The following is a 20,348-nucleotide window of genomic DNA, read 5'->3' as shown; positions in this document are numbered from 1 at the left end:
TGGAATTAGTGATTTGACATTTAAGTCCACTTCTACCTCAAATTTTACTTTTACATGCTGTCTCAGAGACTGCCTACTTTTGAATGGTACATCTATTCTTCACATTATGATCACTTATTCAGTGACCGTTGAAACTTGCAATGGTGTTGAATGAGGGGACTTATTGTGAAGTTGTGAATTCTCCAACATTGGAAGTTTTTAAAAAGAGATTGGACAATCATTTGTCTGAAATGGTATAGGGTTTCCTGCCTCAGCAGGCAGTTGGACTAGAAGACCTCCAAGGTCCCTTCCAATTCTGTTGTTCTGTTATTCTATTCTAGTCTTATAACAGGTCCTCAGAGTTCCAGTTGTCTTAGCATCCCCACAGTCACAACTGTGATCCTGGTGCTCAGCCACCCAGTTCTCAATTATGACAAGCAACAGCAAGCTGCAGTGGGGGATTGCAGCTTCCATCATTCCCTGCTGGCTCCCTACAAGTAAAGTCAATGGGGAAGCCAGCGGAAAGCTACGGTCATGTGAAGTCTTCACTTAATGATCCACATGATCCTTGCTTAACAACAGCAGCTGGGACTGCTGAGACTGCCATTGCCAAGTGACATGGTCACATGACACCATTCTTCAGTGTTTTAGTGCTTAGCAATGTCATAACCCAAGGACTACCTGTAACACAACTTTTTCAAGCAGGAATTCTGGATATACAAAAAGCAAATGGTCATCTTGTTTGGCTCATTGGTTTTTAGCACTGGGGAACACAAAACTATTTTAAGCCTACCCTGCTTGCCTACAGCCCCCTGCAAGCAAATGCAGTTGCTACTAACCTACCTTCCATTGAGGACCTGTATACTGCACGAGTCAAAAAGAGGGCTGTGAAAATATTTACAGACCCCTCGCATCCTGGACATAAACTGTTTCAACTCCTACCCTCAAAATGACACTACAGAGCACTGCACACCAGAACAACTAGACACAAGAATAGTTTCTTCCCGAACGCCATCACTCTGCTAAAAAAATAATTCCCTCAACACTGTCAAACTATTTACTTAATCTGCACTACTATTAATCTTCTCATCGTTCCTATCACCCATCTCCTTCCACTTATGACTCTATGACTGTAACTTTGTTGCTTGTATCCTTATGATTTATATTGATATTGTTTCCTTATTGCTTATTTGTACCCTATGATTATCATTAAGTATTGTACCTTAGAATTCTTGATCTTGTCTTTTATGTACACTGGGAGCATATGCACCAAGACAAATTCCTTGTGTGTCCAATCAACTTGGCCAATAAAAAATTCTATTCTATTCTATTCTATTCTATTCTATTCTATTCTATTCTATTCTATTCTATTCTATTCTATATGCCCCAGGTGGAATAGCAGGATATTTGCAAGACATTTATTCTCACTAGCATGCAATGCCATCCCTCTGTTTGAAATCCTGAGATAAAATGCCTGTTGTTATTCACAAAGAAGTTTTGTGCAAGACCCCAAGACCCAAAGTGAGGGGAAGGAGTTCTAATGAATAATGGATTAATGTCAGAGTTCTCTGTTGCCTTCCAGCTGAGATTCATTCTTATTGGCTCTCTGTCCACCCCACCCCACCCTCTTCCCCACTATCTTTATGTCCACAGGGGAAAAAAATTCCCTGTGGCTGACTTGGTAGATTGCTAAAGGGATGCTCTGAATGAATTTTAAATATATCAAAGAGCAAAGAACCTTTTTTCCCCAGAAAAATCAAAGAATAAAAAATCTTGCTTGGAAATAAATTGGAAAAGTGATCAGCTTAACCCAAAAAGAAAGCCGGAGTCACCGAGCTAAGAGGAATAAAATTTTAAAAATTGTGCCAAACATTGGCATATTTGGCTCTTACCCAGGGCCAAAAGATGGGAGGAAAATAAATTGGTTCATCATGTAGCAGGTATCAGTTGTTCCTATCTGGGCATGATAGGTACTGTCACATGACCAATTAATTCTCTATCTCTGCAATAGTTTTTTTAAAAACCATTTAGCAATCTTTACCTATTAAATTTATATCCTGGCTTGTCATCAAAAATTCTATTTCCATCTGCGCTTCCAGCAAATAAGTCATTAAACCGACATTTTCAACATTACAGGGCACTTATTAGGATCAAAGAACCAAAGCCAAAGTAAAAGGAGGCAGCACCCGTAAACGTACAGAGAAAGTGCTTGGCCTCAGTACCTTTTTCTGACTTATTTTTTAAAAACGATGTATTAGCCAAATAAGTGATAATCAGATAGGGTCCTGCATTAAGTGATAGGATTTCAGGATTTCAGCAAAGGCCAGATACAGATTCAAAGAAAAACATGGGAGAAGAGGTGGTTATTTATTCTTTGTTTTTCTTCCTTTTTATTTATTTATTCTTTGTTTTCAACTCCTGTTTCTTTGCTCTGGAATCTGCATATATGTGTTATTCAAGATGATCATCCTTGTAGGCTACAGAACTTTTACACTAAGAAATAGACTCTTAGGAACTCTCTCTTCATATAGTTATAAATACAGTTTCTATAAGTATAAAATACTTTTTTTTTTTGCTAATAAAGCTGTTTTAATTTAAAATCTTTCTGCCTCTGAATCCATCCCACATGTAGCAGATATCAGCTGTTCCTAGATGGCATTTGCTATCTGTTGCTGCCTTCTCAATTCTGGCTTTGTATGTATTTGTTCTTAATGCTTGGTGTTATGCAGCTAAAATTAACCCTTCTGTCTCTTTCTTCACCTTTCTTGCTCTTCTTCATTCCCAGGTCTTTTTATCTGTTTTGCCTGCTAGATTTTTTAATGCCTTGGCCATGAAATATTTAGCCTTGCCTTGTCTCTTTTCTGTTCTTCATTTGCTTTTTTTATAGGCCAATTTGGTCTCTCAAGTACTCAGTAAATTTTCATAATGTACCAGCTTCAGTGCATTTTAGATATTCTTCATATGCCATGTTTTTCTTCTTCAGTTGCCAGGAGTACTTGCGACATTCCACATTAATCTATTTTTTTAATAAGTAAAGTTTGTCAAAATCACTGTGTGGATGAAGGGCATGATTCATTGTTATTATTTTTCCAGTCTTTTTATACAGATTAGTTCTGCTTGAATCCAATCCATTATTCCAACTGTGTGTCTAATGACTGAAATTGTCCAAGTGTTAATTGACTTGACGGTATTTCCTCCACTGAGTTAGACTTTAAGTTCTTCTTCACTCTCATGATGTATTCATTTCTAACCACCTTCTTGATTCTAGTGTGCCTGATGTTGTCAGCTTGAAGGATACTCAAGTATTTGTAATGATTGTCTTCATCCAGATGCTTGATGTTATTTCCATAGGACTTGATTCTTTCAGTTTTTATTATCAAGTAGGTTTTACTAAATGTTAAAAAGTCTTCAATTTCACTTTCTTACAATATATTGTGAAACTGCTTGGCAATAAGTGTGTGTAGACAAGTGTTGTGACCCATGCCCCAGTAGGTAGTAGAAAACTCAGTCAGTGTAAAAACAAACAAACTTTATTCTAACAGTTGAGAATTACTTCATTCTCATAGTAGTTCAACTAAATTAAAGCAAATTCCTCCCAACACAATTCCTCAGTCTTATCACCAACCTTGGTCCAATTAGGCAAACTGCCAAAGTCCTTTCTTAGCAAAAGTTCAGAAGACACAGATACAAAATAAATGCAAGAAGATGAAGCTATCAATGTTGTTTTCCAGCAAAGAGCCCAAATGCCATTGCTGGTTTTTAAAGCCTTATGGGAGGGGCCAATCATCTCTTGGCCCTACTCCTGAGTCGTCTCTTTGCTTGAGCTGCTCTTGCCTTCTGGCAGCTCTTCTCATGTGTGCATTAGGAACAGGCTCCTCCTGTTCCTCTGCCTCACTACTGTCAGGCTCTGGAAGTTCTGGAGTCCGTACCTCACTCCCCAATGGTCCTGACCCCACCTCAGCCTCCGACGCAGAGCCCTCATCCGGGCCTTCCCCAGCCTCCAGGACTGGCCCACGCTCTTCCTCAGCCTCATCGCTCTCCGACTCCACTGCCAGCTCCACAGGCTGCTGGCAGACCACAACAACTAGTCAGAAATTTATATCAAAAACCATGCTGTTCATCTTCACCCGGTGATGGCCAATTCTTGATTTTCCTTGCCCCTTTCTTCACTATTTCTGCCCTTATTTCAAATTATTTCATTGCAGTTTCTTTTCTAGTCTTATGTACCCCCTTTTTCCAAGCTGCATTCTTGTATGTCTTTGTGTTGCCCCATAGCTGTACCTAGAACTGCACAGTGTCTTCTTTGTCAGGTGCTAACTGCTTTGTTGCCGTCCCTCCATTAATGGACTGGTAGAAACATTTCTGATTTAGCTGAAATTGGAGATTCTGTCTATAATGTCCAATTTGAGATTTGTATTTGCTGATCTTCCAGGCTATAACTGTCATTTGCTGCTTTATTATTTCCAGTGCTTCTTTGATCTTCCTGGTTTCCAGGTGATACTTCTTGAACAGATATTTATTTGATCTTTTCCTTCAACTTTTTTTTTCATCTGTTGTAGCTTGTTTGCATCTGATTTTAGCAAAGGTAAAGGTAAAGTTTTCCTCTATTCCTAGTCATATCTAACTCTAGGGGGCAGTGCTCATTTCCCTTTCTTAGCCAGGTGAGCCAGGGTTGTTCGAAGACACTTTCCTCATCGTGTGGCCAGCAAAACTGTATGGCGAGGTGCACAGACTGCTGTTACAAGGTGGTACCTATTTATCTACTTGCATTTACATGCTTTCGAACTACTAGGTTCGCAGAAGCTAGGGCAAGAACACTGATCTTGTTTCTAACCTGAGCTTCCATTTTGGTGGTGACTGCTTGACTTTCAATTTATTGATTTTGCATCCAAGATATAGCTGTAACTGTGTTGCATATTAGTGTTGTGGTCCACTAGAAGCCTGCGGAGCTGGCAGCAGAGTCGGACAGTGAGGAGGCTGGGGAGAACAATCGGCCAGTTCTGGAGTCAGGGGAAGGCCTGGACAAGGGCTCTGTGTCAGAGGCAGAGATGGGGCCAGGGCCATCTGGGAGCAATGCACAGATTCCGGAGCCTCCAGAGGTGAACAGCAGAGAGGCAGAGGAACAGAAGGAGCCTATTCCTAGTGCATGCATGTGAAGAGCTGCCAGAAGGCAAGAGCAGCTAAAGGAAAAAGGATGACTCAGGAGTAAGGCCAGGAGATGATTGGCCCCTCCCATAAGGCTTAAAAGAACAGCAAAGGCTCTTGGGCTTTTTGTAGGAAAGCAACGTTTCTACATCTGTTTTTAGTCGGGGCCTCTTCTTTCTGAATTTCATGGGGCTTTGCCAAGAAAAGCCTCTGGTGCCAAAGAAGATAAAGATTTGTGATAAGGCCAAAGGACTTTTTCTGAAGGACTTGTTTTGGAATTAATTTGGACTAATTTGGGAATGAAGTAATTCCCAGTTGTTATAATAAAATAGGGTTGTTTAAGACTAAGTGTGTCTTTTATGCCAAAGTGAGCCTAGGTCACAACAATTAGTTTCCTTCCTGCAATGATTTAGTGCTTATATTTGATATTGCAGTTTTGGCATCTTTTAATACTTGTGCTATTTGTTTCTTTGGAATAAGTTTCAATTCAAGCAATCTTTTTCTGTTGTTTTTGTGCTGTTCTAGATGCTCAGTTTTTTGATAGAGGGCTTTGTTCTTTCTGAGGAGAAGGCAGAGGAGAAGGTAATATTTTTGGGGATTTTTTTATTATTATTATTTTTTTAATTGAATTTATATCCTGTTCTTCTCTGAAGACTCAGGGCGGCTTACAATGTATTAAGCAATAGTCTTTATCCATTTGTATATTATATACAAAGTCAACTTAATTGCCCCCAACAATCTGGGTCCTCATTTTACCTACCTTATAAAGGATGAAGGCTGAGTCAACCTTGGGCCTGGTGGGACTTGAACTTGCAGTAATTGCAAGCAGCTGTGTTAATAACAGACAGACTTAATCCGTTGAGCCACCAGAGGCCCTGGTGGGATGAAAATGATTCAATAGTTATGTTGTTGTTGTTGTTGTTGCTGTTGTTGTTTCTATTGCAAACTCCCCCTAGTTTGCCTTTACAGTCTGAGTTACTTCTGACAAGGCTTCGATTTCTTTGCCCTGGGTAGACCTTTGCAGTTTTTCCAATTCTGATTTTGTTTTTCCAATTCTGATTTTGTGAGTACTTTATTTTATATTGAAGAATGACATTGGTGTACTAGCTTGTGTTCTATTATTTATGATTCTGGAAGTTGTTCTTTATAGAGGTAGTGGATTCTTTTCTTCTTCTTGGACTTAATAATAACAGAGTTGGAAGGGACTTTGGAGGTCTTCTAGTCCAACCCCCTGCCCAGGCAGGAAATCATTTCAGACAAATGGTTATCTAACATTTTCTTAAAAATTTCCAGTGTTGGAGCATTCATTTAGTGACAGAACCTGTGTCATGGTCAGATCATTTTCTCCTTCACCTGGACTTTCGGACCGCCACCCACCACCGCAGGGAGAGGGAACCAATGCGTTGGTTCCGTCCCAGGCGCCTGATGGACCCTGAGAGGTCTCTGACGGAGCTTAGGCCGTTCCCTGAGGATCTGGCCCACGGCACGGCTGAAGAACTAGTTGTGGCCTGGGAACAGGCCGCGGCTGGGGCTTTGGACCGTGTCGCATCTTTGCGGCCTCTGACCCGGCGCAGATCTCAGCTGGCCCCTTGGTTCTCCGAGGGGCTGAGGGAGATGAAACGCCAGAGAAGACGCCTAGAGAGTACCTGGAGGTCCAGCCGTTCCGAAGCTGACCAGACACAGTTAGGTCTTATTCTAAGGCCTACCTAGTGGCATTGAGGGAGGCAAAGCGTTCTTACGTTTCCACCCTCATTGCGTCGGCAGATAACCGCCCGGCCGCCCTGTTTCGGGTGACCCGCTCTCTCCTTCACCAGGAGGCGTGGGATGACCCTTTGCAGGGACGTGCCAAGGAGTTTAGTGGTTATCGTTCAGCTCCGGGATGGTTTGGACCGAAATTGGGATGATCCAGGTGAAAGGGCGGAGTCGCGTCTTGTTGAGATTGTCTGGGATGAGTTTGACCCTGTGGCTCTCGAGGACGTGGACAGGTTGTTGGGGAGGCTGCACGCCACCACATGTTTACTGGACCCGTGCCCTTCCTAGTTGGTGCTGGCCACACAGGAGGTGACACGAGGCTGGCTTCAGGGGATTATTAATGCTTCCTTGTTGGAAGGGGTTTTCCCTGCCGCCTTGAAAGAGGCGGTAGTGAGACCCCTCCTCAAGAAGCCTTCCCTGGACCCAGCTATTTTGGGTAATTATCGTCCGGTCTCCAACCTTTGCTTTGTTGCGAAGTGTAGAGAGTGTGGTGGCATGGCAGCTACCCCAATACCTGGATGAAGCTGTCTATCTAGACCCGTTCCAGTCCGGCTTCCGACCCGGATATAGTACGGAGACAGCTTTGGTCGCGTTGGTGGATGATCTCTGGAGGGCCAGAGACAGGGGTTGTTCCTCTGCCCTGGTCCTATTAGATCTCTCAGCGGCTTTTGATACCATCGACCATGGTATCTTGCTGCACCGGTTGGAGGGTTTGGGAGTGGGAGGCACCGTTTACCGGTGGTTCTCCTCCTATCTCTCTGACCGGTCGCAGACGGTGTTGACAGGGGGGCAGAGGTCGACCGCGAGGCGCCTTACTTGTGGGGTGCCGCAGGGGTCGATTCTCTCGCCTCTCCTGTTCAACATCTATATGAAGCCGCTGGGTGAGATCATCAGTGGCTTTGGGGTGAGATACCAACTGTACGCTGATGACACGCAGCTGTACTTCTCCATCCCGGGCCACCCCAACGAAGCTGTTGAAGTGCTGTCCCGGTGCTTGGAAGCCGTACGGGTCTGGATGGGGAGAAACAGGCTCAAGCTCAATCCCTCCAAGACGGAGTGGCTGTGGATGCCGGCACCCCGATACAGTCAGCTGCAGCCGCAGCTGACTGTTGGGGGCGAGTCATTGGCCCCAATGGAAAGGGTGCGCAACTTGGGTGTTCTCCTGGATGGACGGCTGTCGTTTGAAGATCATTTGATGGCCGTCTCCAGGAGAGCTTTTCACCAGGTTCGCCTGGTTCGCCAGTTGCGCCCCTTCCTTTATCAGGATGCCTTATGCACGGTCATTCATGCTCTTGTTACCTCTCGCTTGGATTATTGCAATGCTCTCTACATGGGGCTCCCCTTGAAGTGCACTCGGAGGCTTCAGTTAGTTCAGAATGCAGCTGCGTGGGTGATAGAGTGCGCCGCACATGGCTCCCATGTAACACCACTCCTGCTCAGGCTGCACTGGCTGCCTGTGGTCTTTCGGGTGCACTTTAAGGTTTTGGTTACTACCTTTAAAGCGCTCCATGGCTTGGGGCCTGGGTACTTACGGGACCGCCTACTGTTACCTCATGCCTCCCACCGACCCGTACGCTCACACAGAGAGGGACTTCTCAGGGTGCCGTCCGCCAAGCAATGTCGGCTGGCGGCCCCCAGGGGAAGATCCTTCTCTGTGGGGGCCCCTACCCTCTGGAACGAACTTCCCCCTGGCTTGCGCCAAGTGCCTGATCTTCAGACCTTTCGCTGCGAGTTGAAAACGTATTTATTTACTTGCGCGGGGCTGGCTTAAATTTTAAATTTTAAATTGTTAAATTTAAATTTCTAGATGAATTTTAAGGGTTTTTAGATTTTAAATGTTTTTAAATCTCGGCCAGTTATTTAATAAGTTTTTTAATTTTGTTTTAATTGTACATTGCTTGGGTTCTTATTTTTTGGGCTGTAAACCGCCCTGAGTCCTTCGGGAGAAGGGCGGTATAAAAATCTAATAAATAATAATAATAATAATAATTCACAACTTCTGCAGGCAAGTTGTTCCACTGATTAATTGTTCTAACTTTCAGGAAATTTCTCCTTAGTTCTAAGTTGCATCTCTCCTTGATTAGTTTCCACCCATTGCTTCTTGTTCTACCCTCAGGTGCTTTGGAGAATAGTTTAACTCCCTCTTCTTTGTGGCAACCCCTGAGATATTGGAACAGTTTGATTATTACTTGATTTGTAATAACACATCATTTCTTTGTTTTCAATCTTTGTATATCTGCAAGCAGTTCTTCCAGTAGGCCTGCAGCTGCTAGCCTGGTTGTTCAGCCAACAGTTATTAGCTCTATAGCTGATTTTTCATTAGATGTCCAGGAACTCTAACATCTAGCATAGTCTTTGTTGACCTAGGTGATGACTGATGTGGTATGGGTTTTTGTAAATTACATTTCATTATATTGTTTATGAGAGAAACACTATCTTCATCTGGTTCCTCTGATGAGACCTGTCCAATATCATTGAACTTCTGCCATAGCTCTCATCTTCTTTAGAGCACACAAGTTCCACAACCAGGTCAAGGTAGTGCCTTACTTGGGGGGATTACTATTATGGTTGGTCACACAGTCATCAAGATGTTTTGCATTTTTCTCAATCTATTGAGTCCTTCCCATAGACCTGGGATAATCAGATGCTGTTGTTTGATGGTGCTAAAGGTATCAGTCACAGGATGTAAGCTGTTCCAAGTAATATTATTAGAAATAGTAATAGTTGCTGATGATCACGATTTGCAACATTTAATTTAAAAATGAGGGGTGAGATGCAAGTATAGGATTAATGACTTTGTTTTGTTTTAAAATGATCCTGATAATAATGCTATGATTACAGAAACAGCAATGCTTCTGAAAATCGAGAAGGATGTGAGATACAGATCAGACAATTTGAGCTAATGCTGCATTTTCTGAAAAATAGCCCATGGATCTGAACAAATGCCTATCCAGTTGCTCTTTTAATATTAACAGAGATTAACAGTCAAATGAGGGCAACCTTAGTCAGACATATGTCATGTTGAGTTCAACAAGACTTTCTTCTGTGCCTGGGATTTCAATATTAGATTGTTCTCTCTTTATTAGAATACACTGCATTAATCACAGTGGAAATTAATTCTTGCATACATTAGGTGCATGGCTCCGAGGTCTAAAAGTATGAAAAGTACCTTTTCACTGTACGGAGCAATGTGGAGCGAGCCTCGTTGTGAAAAGTGATAATAATGCTTGTGGCCGGCAGGTCTGCGCTGTAGTGAACTGATGCACATCTGTAACAAATGAGAAAAAGAGTTTTCATCAAACAGAGTGCATGCCTCCATTTCTGGAGAACTAACTAAATCATGAAGAAAATCCCGATCTGGTAAAAGCTCACCAGTCCTGATACATGTATTTAGCACCCAACTGAATTTTGTTAACCTGCCAACACATTTCCCATACAGCATATTTTATACAATTGCAATTCATCACATGCTGGCAGTGTTGACAACAGGCTTTAGCACACATTGGATTATAACTGCCAGGAACACTTGTTAACAAGCCTGTAGATTCAATGCCATCAAGACACAAGATGGCACCTATTTATACCTTTTGCTGCATAACTGATACAGGGGTGGGAAGAAAGACGCAGATGTAAATCCAGGATGGATTAAATCAGCAGGTGGTCTTAATTTTTCCACAAACCTAGCAGCTGATGATGAGGTGATGTGGCATGTAGTTACATGGCTCAGCAGCAACTGGGGAGAGTGGAGCTCATGCTCTTAATAGCAGGATGCATGGAGCAGTTAAGCTGACATTATCCAAATCACATACACTCAGAAAGACTGTTTGAATTGAAAGAATGGGATCAGAGCAGCTTCTATTGGCTACTCTAGGTGTGTTCAGTAATGGCCCCTCCCTTCTGATCCCCAGACACTGTCCTGTATGTGGCTCTTCTGATGTGATTAGTGGGAGAGATTGGATCTTTCACATCAGTATGTCCCATGCCTACAAAGTTTCAAAGCGGATCCTTGGCTCAGCAATCTGACCTGGAAAAAGCAATCAACCAAATTAACAACTGCCAGACACTGAAAGGCTATGATATGTTGAGGGAGAGAAACATAATGCAGAAAGCAACTATATTAGCTTTTGCACAATACCCTTGATAGAGTGCTGTCCATCCATCCTTGAGTTAACGGAAAACTATATCCACCATGAAAACTGCTGTCCCCTGTATTGTCCTCTATTGTCTTCGTTCTCAGTCACTGCCAGTTACTTAAGCCAAAATGATCAGAAACCACGGACCTCAGAACTTCACTAGATGTCATCACTGACCCACAAAATTACATTTTAAAAATAGCTGAATTCTTACAAGCTATGCTCTCAGGAACCTTTTGCAATTTTAAATTGTTGTTAATTATGTGAAATATTGCTTACATTTTAAATTGTGGTTCTTATGATATCACATGACAGGCTGAAGTGCTACTAACTGCCTAGCAGTGATCCATATGGCTAAACCATGGACTAGGATCGGTAGATCTAGCATGCATTATTTCATATCTGGCAAACTTCTCCTGTAGCAACTTATATTGGAAACAATTAGAATCTCTCAGAGCTTTGCATTGTAAGATTTATTTCAACAGAAGCAGATCCTTATCTGAGATCCTTTTCCTTTGTATACCTTGTGCAATGGTTCTTGAAAGAATCTCCAACTTGAACTTCAGCTAAGTGCAAATCCATCCTAAATAGGCTACAAATCCCCAAATACATACATAGTACCTGCATCTTCCATCACTGCTGTTTAGTTAAAATCCTAAGAATAAAATCATCACTTGCACTAAACATAACATGAACTTGTCCAACAAATCTTCCTCCCTCTCTTTTTGGCTTTATCTTCATGATATTGCTTCATCTCACCCCCAACTCTTATACAAGACAGCCTTAGCTATCTTTTGAGGCTCCAGTTCCATAGTAGTGATCCTATTTCTAAAGCAAGGGTCTCCAACCTTGGTCCCTTTAAGACTTGTGGACTTCAACTCCCAGAGTCCCTCAGCCAGCAAAGCTGGCTGAGGAACTCTGGGAGTTGAAGTCCACAAGTCTTAAAGGGACCAAGGTTGAAGACCCCTGCTTTAAAGTACTGTTTTCTACCTCTTACTAAACCTATGTTTAAAATTAGCTTAGCTTAACAGCTGGCAGGGTGTGATGGATGGCAAGAGAAGGAGGTGCAGGCTCATTACCCACTACATAATGCTCCCATGACTGACTGTGATCAGAGATTGGGAGCTTTGAAGGAACCAACTAGCTCTTCCTACTTGGCATCTTCATCGAGCCTGGAGATCAGCTGCTGAGAGTGTATGCAAAGCCTGGAGTGAATTTTGACAGGAGATCGAGCCCATCAACATTTCCCTCCTATCAAAACTGGCCTTCCTCCATCTCCAGCCACAATCCTCATTAGTAAGAGGGATCAATTGTCACCCGGTTGGTGACAAGAGAGGAAGTTGAAGGAATGAACCAATCCATTTCCTTTTGGCAGCATCTGTGTGCAGCAGGACAGGGATAGGCAATGGGATTAGCAAATTTTACACCTATACACTAGTAGCTGTTGTCCAACTTGAAATAATCTTTTCTTTTTCCAGTCTGAGAATACAGAAAACAGAATAAGCCAATTAATATTTCTTCAGGCAAAGCAACAGGAGAATGCAACAAACTGCATTCAATCAGTTGCCCTATATATAACCATCACCAATCTTAAAGTAAGAGACACAAACCATATTCCTCACAAAATAGGAAGCCCCCTGCTCTGCTTGTTTTTCCAGTAGATATGATGTTCATTTATTTGATCATTTGTGAGCAATCACCCCATTGTGCATAAAATGTATGCTAAGCTGTGATGGTAAAAAATTATCCCTGTTGATACCTTCTGCAACCAAGTGTTTTCTTCACTCATTGTTAGTGTCTGGTGTGAGGGAGAATGGGGAAATAACAGTCTAGATAATATTCCAGGTGGGGCCTGGCAACTCTAAGGGAGATGGGGGTTAGTTAAAACTGCAGAAAAAAGTGAGATGAATTTTTACAATGAGAAAATAGACTGGCCATAAACTAACCTGGTTTCAGATAAATTGGCATAGAGCCAGGACAACCTCCATTTTCAACGCCAGCCAAAACATGCAAGCACATGTTTTGTCCAGATCCTCAATCAGCCTTTATAACAGCTGCAGAAATCAAATAACTCGTGCTACTCTGAGAACAAGCCGGTCTGATATAGAGGTTAAGATATCAGTCTAGAAACCTGGAGATTGGAAATTCTAGTCCCATTTTAGGCATGAAGCCAGCTGGATGATGTTAGACCAGTCACTCTCAGCCCTAGGAAACAGACAAGGGCAAACTACTTCTGAAAACCTTGCCAGGAAAACTGCAGTGTCTGGTCCAAGCAGATGCAAGGAGTTAATGCTGACTTGAAGTCACAAAAAATGGGATTGAGAAGCAAAAGCACAATAATTTTCTGTCCCTTGCCATTTTGAATGGCCTAGAGTATATTCTAGTAAGCATATAATTTAACATTTCAACAAAATTGTAGACAAATGTACTTGTGGAAAGGGCCATCCACAAATGAACCAAGCCTCAAATTTTTAACCAAAATATTGGGAGGGGGGAAATGGCCCATAAACTGCATTTTTCATATGTTTTTTCAATATATTCTAAAGGCCTTCACTTATTTTCATATTTTGTGTCAATAAATGTTTTCTAGGACAGATTCCATTTCAAATTTTTATAATTGTTTTATCCACAGACAATTTTTCATGGTATTTTGGTGTGGCTTATGTGCAGGTACTGTATATACAGGTACTTTAGCAAGGATTACCATATAATACCATACATGCGGATAAGCTGAGCCCAAATGGGAGGGAAGGTGTAGTTTGGGACCTAAAATTCTTGGCTTATCCATGAATATCTACAGTACCAGTTTTTAAATATTTTATTAAATTCCTGCTTCTGTGTTTTGCATTATTACATACTATGAACTCGGGATATTCTTCATTTTGGAAGTTCAGTCCACATACCTTTTTCTTGTTTCTGACCAATGCTGCATATCTTATAGCATGCCATATGCTTTTTGATCTAGCCCCATGGCTTTTCAATATTTTTATTAATGACTTCGTTGAGAATGTGGGGTAAATGCTGATCAAATTTGTAAAATTCACAAAAATGAGAGAGATAGCTAATACTCAAGTAAACAAAAATAAAGTAAAAATGATTTTCATAAGTTAGAGAAATGGACTGAAAGAATTAGATTCAACACAAACAAGTGCAACATTCTTCACCTAGAAAACAAAAATCAAATGCAAAGGAATAGGATGGAGCAGTGGTAGTCAACCTGGTCCCTACTGCCCACTAGTGGGCGTTCCAGCTTTCATGGTGGGCAGGAGGGGTTTTGTCCGATACGGAAGCACTTTCCTTTTTTTTTTATTTAATTAACTTTTTAAAAAAATTTCATAGCATTATTTAAAACATTTTCATTAGGTTTACATAAAATTCCAAGTGACAATTTAAATGTCTGAAAATATACTATTTGTATCGCCCACACATAAGTTTAGGTCACGTTACATTAGTGCAGTGCTTCTCAATTATTTTCTGTCATGCCCCCCTAGGAAGAAGAAAACATTTTTCGCGCCCCCCGCGTATCCGATACAGAGACATAAACACGGGGCTTAGCTTGTTATGACAGTGTTTGCTGAGGTCAAATGCACCCCCCTTTACGGAGCCTTGCGCCCCCCCTGGGAGGCGCGCCCCACTATTTGAGAAGCACTGCATTAGTGAAACTAAATGGCGCTATAGTGCGACCGCAAATAAAACAGCCTTGTTCCAGAATAGCTCGCGCATCTCCTCCCACACCATCCAGCTATAACAGACAAGCAGAGCTGGTAGCTGGCACCCACCCCCCAAACCCAATCCACAATGCTCAAGAGGCATTCACAGACGACGATACATGGCTCATTACTGTGGAACCGGTGGGCGGTTAGAAAATGTTACTACTAACACAGATACAAAAGTGGGTGGTAGGTATAAAAAGGTTGACTACCCCTGGGATGCAGGATAGCTGAAATGATCGTGATATTGTACTTCTGGAAAAGAACCTGAATTTCTGATAGGATGCAAACTAAATATGAAACAGCACCTGATATGGCTTCTAAAAAGACAAATAAAATGTTAGATTGCAACATTAGTACAGAATTCAAATTATGGGAAGCTATAATTTTATTTTATTCCACTTTGGTCAGATCACATCTTGAATATTGATCTAAGTAAGCACCAGATTTTAAGAAGCTTTTTTAGAAAGTGGACAGTTTCAGAAAGGATAGCAAGAATTATTGAAGGATTACAGAATCAGTTTTGTAATGTGAGATGGAAGAAGGTAATTGTTAATATTGAGAAGAAAAGAATGAGGTGATAGATAAAGAAGATAAAGATAGATAAAGAAGATAAAGACCTGTTCTCTATCAGCACAGAACACAGGACATGAAAAAAATGAATTTAAATTTTAGGAAGGCAAATTACAAATGAATCCTAAGAGTAAGAACAGAACAATAGTGGAACCAATTACCAAAACGATGGGCTTCCTTTTCTGGATCCATGTCCACTGGACAGCCAACTGCCAGGAATGTTTTAAAATTCCTGCACCGAACAGAGCGTTAGACTCAAAAGCAGATCTTTCCAAGTCAATAGGTTGATATATTTTTCAGTACTATAGCCTTTCCCTTATATTGTATAGATTCCTTCTCTATTGGTCTCCATTTATTAAAGGGATGAATGATGTGGGAAACAGCATTGCTCAAAACAGGCAGAACTAATTTGTATTGATGAGAAATTTCAGGAATTGCAGCGGTGGCTCAGGGGCTAGGACGTTGAGCTTGTCGATCGAAAGATCGGCAGCTCGGCGGTTCGAATCCCTAGTGCTGGCGTGTAACGGGATGAGCTCCCATTAATTGTCACAGCTTCTGCCAACCTAGCAGTTTTGAAAGCACGTAAAAACGCAAGTAGAAAAAATAGGGACCACCTTTGGTGGGAAGGTAACAGCGTTCCGTGCGCCTTTGGCGTTGAGTCATGCCGGCCACATGACCACAGAGACGTCTTCGGACTAGCGCTGGCTCGTCGGCTTTGAAACGGAGATGAGCACCACCCCCTAGAGTCGGCAACGACTAGCATGTATGTGCAAGGGGAACCTTTACCTTTAATAAAGATACCACCTTTATCTTCCATTCTTTCTGTCTGTGCCCACTTGCGGATCAGAGACTTTGATGTTACACCCATGCACTATGGACTATGAGCTAGTCCAACTTTTATCTCCTGGAACATACATGGTCTGTCTTTATATTATGGAGGACCTGGCCATTTTGCCCATAAGTACCCCTGTCTCACCTCCAAAGCACCAACTAAGTGCTCGAAGAGTATCAGTACTTTTCATCGTTTATACTCCTTCACCAAATCCTACCTGCTCCTTTATTGAGCAGGCTAATGCTTCAGATTTTTTTCCTTGGGAACTGGGCTTTGCTATTAACTCTGGAGTGCTGACTCAGTGCTTGCCAACAATTTCGATTTTGAAGTGAAGGAAAGTTATATGAAGAAGTGAAGGAATGTTATATGAAGGAAGAGAGGGAGATATTTCCGCAGGTACTGAAAGAGACACAAAGATTGCATGCCCCAAAGTTGTTTGGAGGGCGCTCCTGATGAATTGGCATAGGAGAGACACAATGCCCATCTTTCCCACACATGAAAAAGGGAGATTCACTTGGCACCTCCAAATTCAGCAGAAGGAGGGGTGAGAATGAGGATTGAAACTGAATGGTGATACTCCACAAATGGAACAGAACCGTTATATAAAAAATGAAATGGGTGCTTCACAATCTCAAGCCAAGTTTGGGGGGGAGGCCAAAAGTCCTTTGAGCAGAAAAATATGCAGATACATATGTATGAATCCACATGTTTCTGTGTTCTGCATAGGCAAATCTGTGTACATAAGATATGAGGCTTACTTCTATACAGTAAACCATATATCTATTGGTATATGATACGTTAAGCTTCAGCTGCTGTCTAGTTTTTGAAAGCAAGGTTGTGTTTCAAGAGAGATTTCTAACCATGCCAGATTTGAAGTCAGATCATTTGGGATCTTACTTAGAACAAACCATGTTTCCTGGATTCTTTCCTTTTCAATTGATCTGAAAGTCCTTGTTCTAGAGCAAAATTGTGTCCATCCTAGTCAGGTTCTTCAGATGACAGTCTAGAATTAAGAACAAAATGCAAGAATACATGTTCTAAAGCAGTGGTTCTCAACCTTTATAGTGCTGCAACCCCTTTAATACAATTCCCCACAATGTGGCGACCCCAACCTTACACACTGTAAGCCGCCCTGAATCTTCGGAGAAGGGCGGGATATAAATGTAAATAATAAAAAAATGTAAATAATAACCGTAAAATTCATCGCGGTGATAGGCAGCGATCTCAGCACGCCTCAGCAGCTGCAGAAGGAGGAAAAAAGCAGCAAACTGTTTTTTTTTAATTTATCGCGCCTGAAGCCGTATTGGCTAGCGATATGAACTGCTTGCGATTGCCTTGAGGACGGAGGCATTAAAGCGGAGACTCCTCCCCTATTAAGTTTATCGCGCCTGAAGCCAGATTAGGCTAGCGATTGGGAGTGATTGCAGCTGGCTTGAGAGGGAGACATCAGAGCAAAGATTTCTCTTTTTTTTAATTCATCACGCCTGAAGCCGAATTCGGCTAGCGATTTTTTTTTTTTTACATTTATATCCCGCCCTTCTCCGAAGACTCAGGGCGGCTTACATTGTTTGAAGAGCCTGCAGCTGGCTTGTGGAGTTAACCATTGGAGTGCGATTCTTCGACTTGCAAGTATACTTCCCATATTTCCGATGGTCTTAGGCGACCTCTGGCAAATCGTCATTCGATCCCCAAGGGGGTCGCGACCCACAGGTTGAGAACCGCTGTTCTAAAGAATTTTGTTCATTCTTTAGCAACTGCTCTGTATAAAAAGATACATCCACACAGTTTTTCACCCTCAAAAACTTTAAATAGACATTTCTCTTCTCCTCACATACACTTTTTCTCTCCATACATTAGAGCAAAGCAAAACTTATTATTGAGTAATATGAGCATTTCCTTTTCCTATTGTACAAGTAATCCATGACTTAAAACAGTTCACTTAGTGACCATTCAAAGTTACAACAGCACTGAAAAAAGTGACTTATGACCATTTTTCGCACGACTGTTGCAGCATTCCCATGAGCGTGTGATCAAAATTCAAATGCTTGGCAACTGACTCATGTTTACCAATGACTGCATCTCCAATGATCCATTTGTTAAGCTACTGAAGTTCGCAGATGACACAACAGTGATTGGTCTCATTCGAGACAATGACGAATCCGCATATAGACGAGAGGTCGAACGACTAGCCTTGTGGTGCAACCAAAACAATCTGGAACTGAACACACTCAAAACCGTAGAAATGGTGGTAGATTTTAGGAAAAACCCTTCCATACTTCCACCTCTCACAATACTTGACAACACAGTATCAACAGTAGAAACCTTCAAATTTCTGGGTTCTATCATATCGCAAGATCTCAAATGGACAGCTAACATCAAAAACATCATTAAAAAGGACAACAAAGAATGTTCTTTCTGCGCCAACTCAGTAAGCTCAAACTGCCCAAGGAGCTGCTGATCCAATTCTACAGAGGAATTATTGAGTCTGTCATTTGCACCTCTATAACTGTCTGGTTCGGTTCTGCAACCCAACAAGAAAAACACAGACTTCAGAGGATAATTAGAACTGCAGAAAAATAATTGCTACCAACTTGCCTTCCATTGAGGACCTGTATACTGCACGAATCAAGAAGAGGGCCGTGAAAATATTTGCAGATCCCTCGCATCCTGGACATAAACTGTTTCAACTCCTACCCTCAAAACGACGCTATAGAGCACTGCACACCAGAACAACTAGACACAAGAACAGTTTTTCCCCGAAGGCCATCACTCTGCTAAACAAATAATTCCCTCAACACTGTCAGACTATTTACTGAATCTGCACTACTATTAATCGTTTCATAGTTCCCATCACCAATCTCTTTCCACTTATGACTGTATGACTATAACTTGTTGCTGGCAATCCTTATGATTTATATTGATATATTGATCATCAATTGTGTTGTAAATGTTGTACCTTGATGAACGTATCTTTTCTTTTATGTACACTGAGAGCATATGCACCAAGACAAATTCCTTGTGTGTCCAATCACACTTGGCCAATAAAAAATTCTATTCTTATGATGGTTGCAGTGTCTGGGGATCATGTGATCATCTTTTGCAACCTTTTGACAAGCAAAGTCAATGGGGGAAGTGACCTTCACTTAACAACTGTGTTACTAACCTAACAACTGCAGTCATTAACTTACCAAATGTGGCAAGAAAGGTTGTAAAATGGGGCAAAACTCATTTAAATATCTCATTTAGCAAAAAAAAAAGTTTGGGCTTGTACCACTTGTACAAATAAGTTACCCATTCGTAACTTTGGTAGCTACTATTGCTCTCTCTAGACAGTAAATCAATGAGCATTACTGAAGTAGGAGTAAGGTGAGTTCAGTTCTCAAAGAGGTGTAAGGAACAAAGTGTCACACAATTAAAATGAAAAAGCTTTTCTCAGCTGCTTCTAAGTGCCTCCTATTCATTAAAGTGAATACCTATGGTAAGATGGGTGGCCAATAAATTTAATAGATGATGATTGATAGATAGAAGACAGACAGACAGACAGATATATGATAGATAGATAGATAGATAGATAGATAGATAGATAGATAGATAGATAGATAGATAGATAGATAGATAGATAGATAGATAGATAGGAAGACCATGCATTTTCCGGGTCTTCCAGGACCATCCATTCATTTAACTGTCTTCTTCCACTGCCATGTATGGTTAATGAATGTGTTAATCAGTCAGCTCTAACTCAATTTTGGAAGCTACCATCTAGAAGTATGTCAGTCTTTTATCACTGGTAAAAATATTGTTAAAAAGAGAGTGGAGATATAAGGCCTCCAAGTGAAGATCCTCAATACTCAGTAGCAGTAATTATTGCAGCAATATTAAAGCAATAAAGGCCAAAGCTTTAAGTAGAGATATTCAAAGCATTGGATAGGTAAGAGAAAAAGGAAAAGACCAGTGGTGGGCGTGGCAGGGGAAGGATACTGCAAAATCTCCATTCCCACCCCACTCCAGGGGAAGGATACTGCAAAACCCCCATTCCCTCCCCACTTCTGGGAGAAGGATATTGCAAAATCGCCATTCCCACCCCGTTCTAGGGACAGCCACAGGTGGTCTTTGCCAGTTCTCCAAACTGCTCAAAATTTCCGCTACCAGTTCTCCAGAACCTGTCAGAATCTGCTGGATTTCACCCCTGGGAAGGGCCACCATAAAGGAGTCAAGCTGATAGCA

The 20,348-nt window shown here is 41.6% G+C and overlaps 1 protein-coding gene across 1 annotated transcript in view; it reads right to left on the bottom strand.

The window, feature by feature from the left end:
* The window catches only part of GALNT16 (polypeptide N-acetylgalactosaminyltransferase 16), a 197,879-nt gene that overhangs the window by 67,213 nt on the left and 110,318 nt on the right, over positions 1 to 20,348 (bottom strand). Inside the window, exon 3 of the mRNA XM_058161908.1 lies at positions 10,046 to 10,144. Within this exon, the coding sequence (XP_058017891.1) occupies positions 10,046 to 10,144 (99 nt within the window). The remainder of the gene's footprint in view (positions 1 to 10,045; positions 10,145 to 20,348) is intronic.

The sequence above is a fragment of the Ahaetulla prasina genome, chromosome 1 (genome assembly GCF_028640845.1).
Source record: "Ahaetulla prasina isolate Xishuangbanna chromosome 1, ASM2864084v1, whole genome shotgun sequence".
In the NCBI taxonomy this organism is placed as follows: Eukaryota; Metazoa; Chordata; class Lepidosauria; order Squamata; family Colubridae; genus Ahaetulla; species Ahaetulla prasina.
Note: the sequence above shows the minus strand (reverse complement) of the source record. Positions and strands in the feature narration are given on the sequence as shown.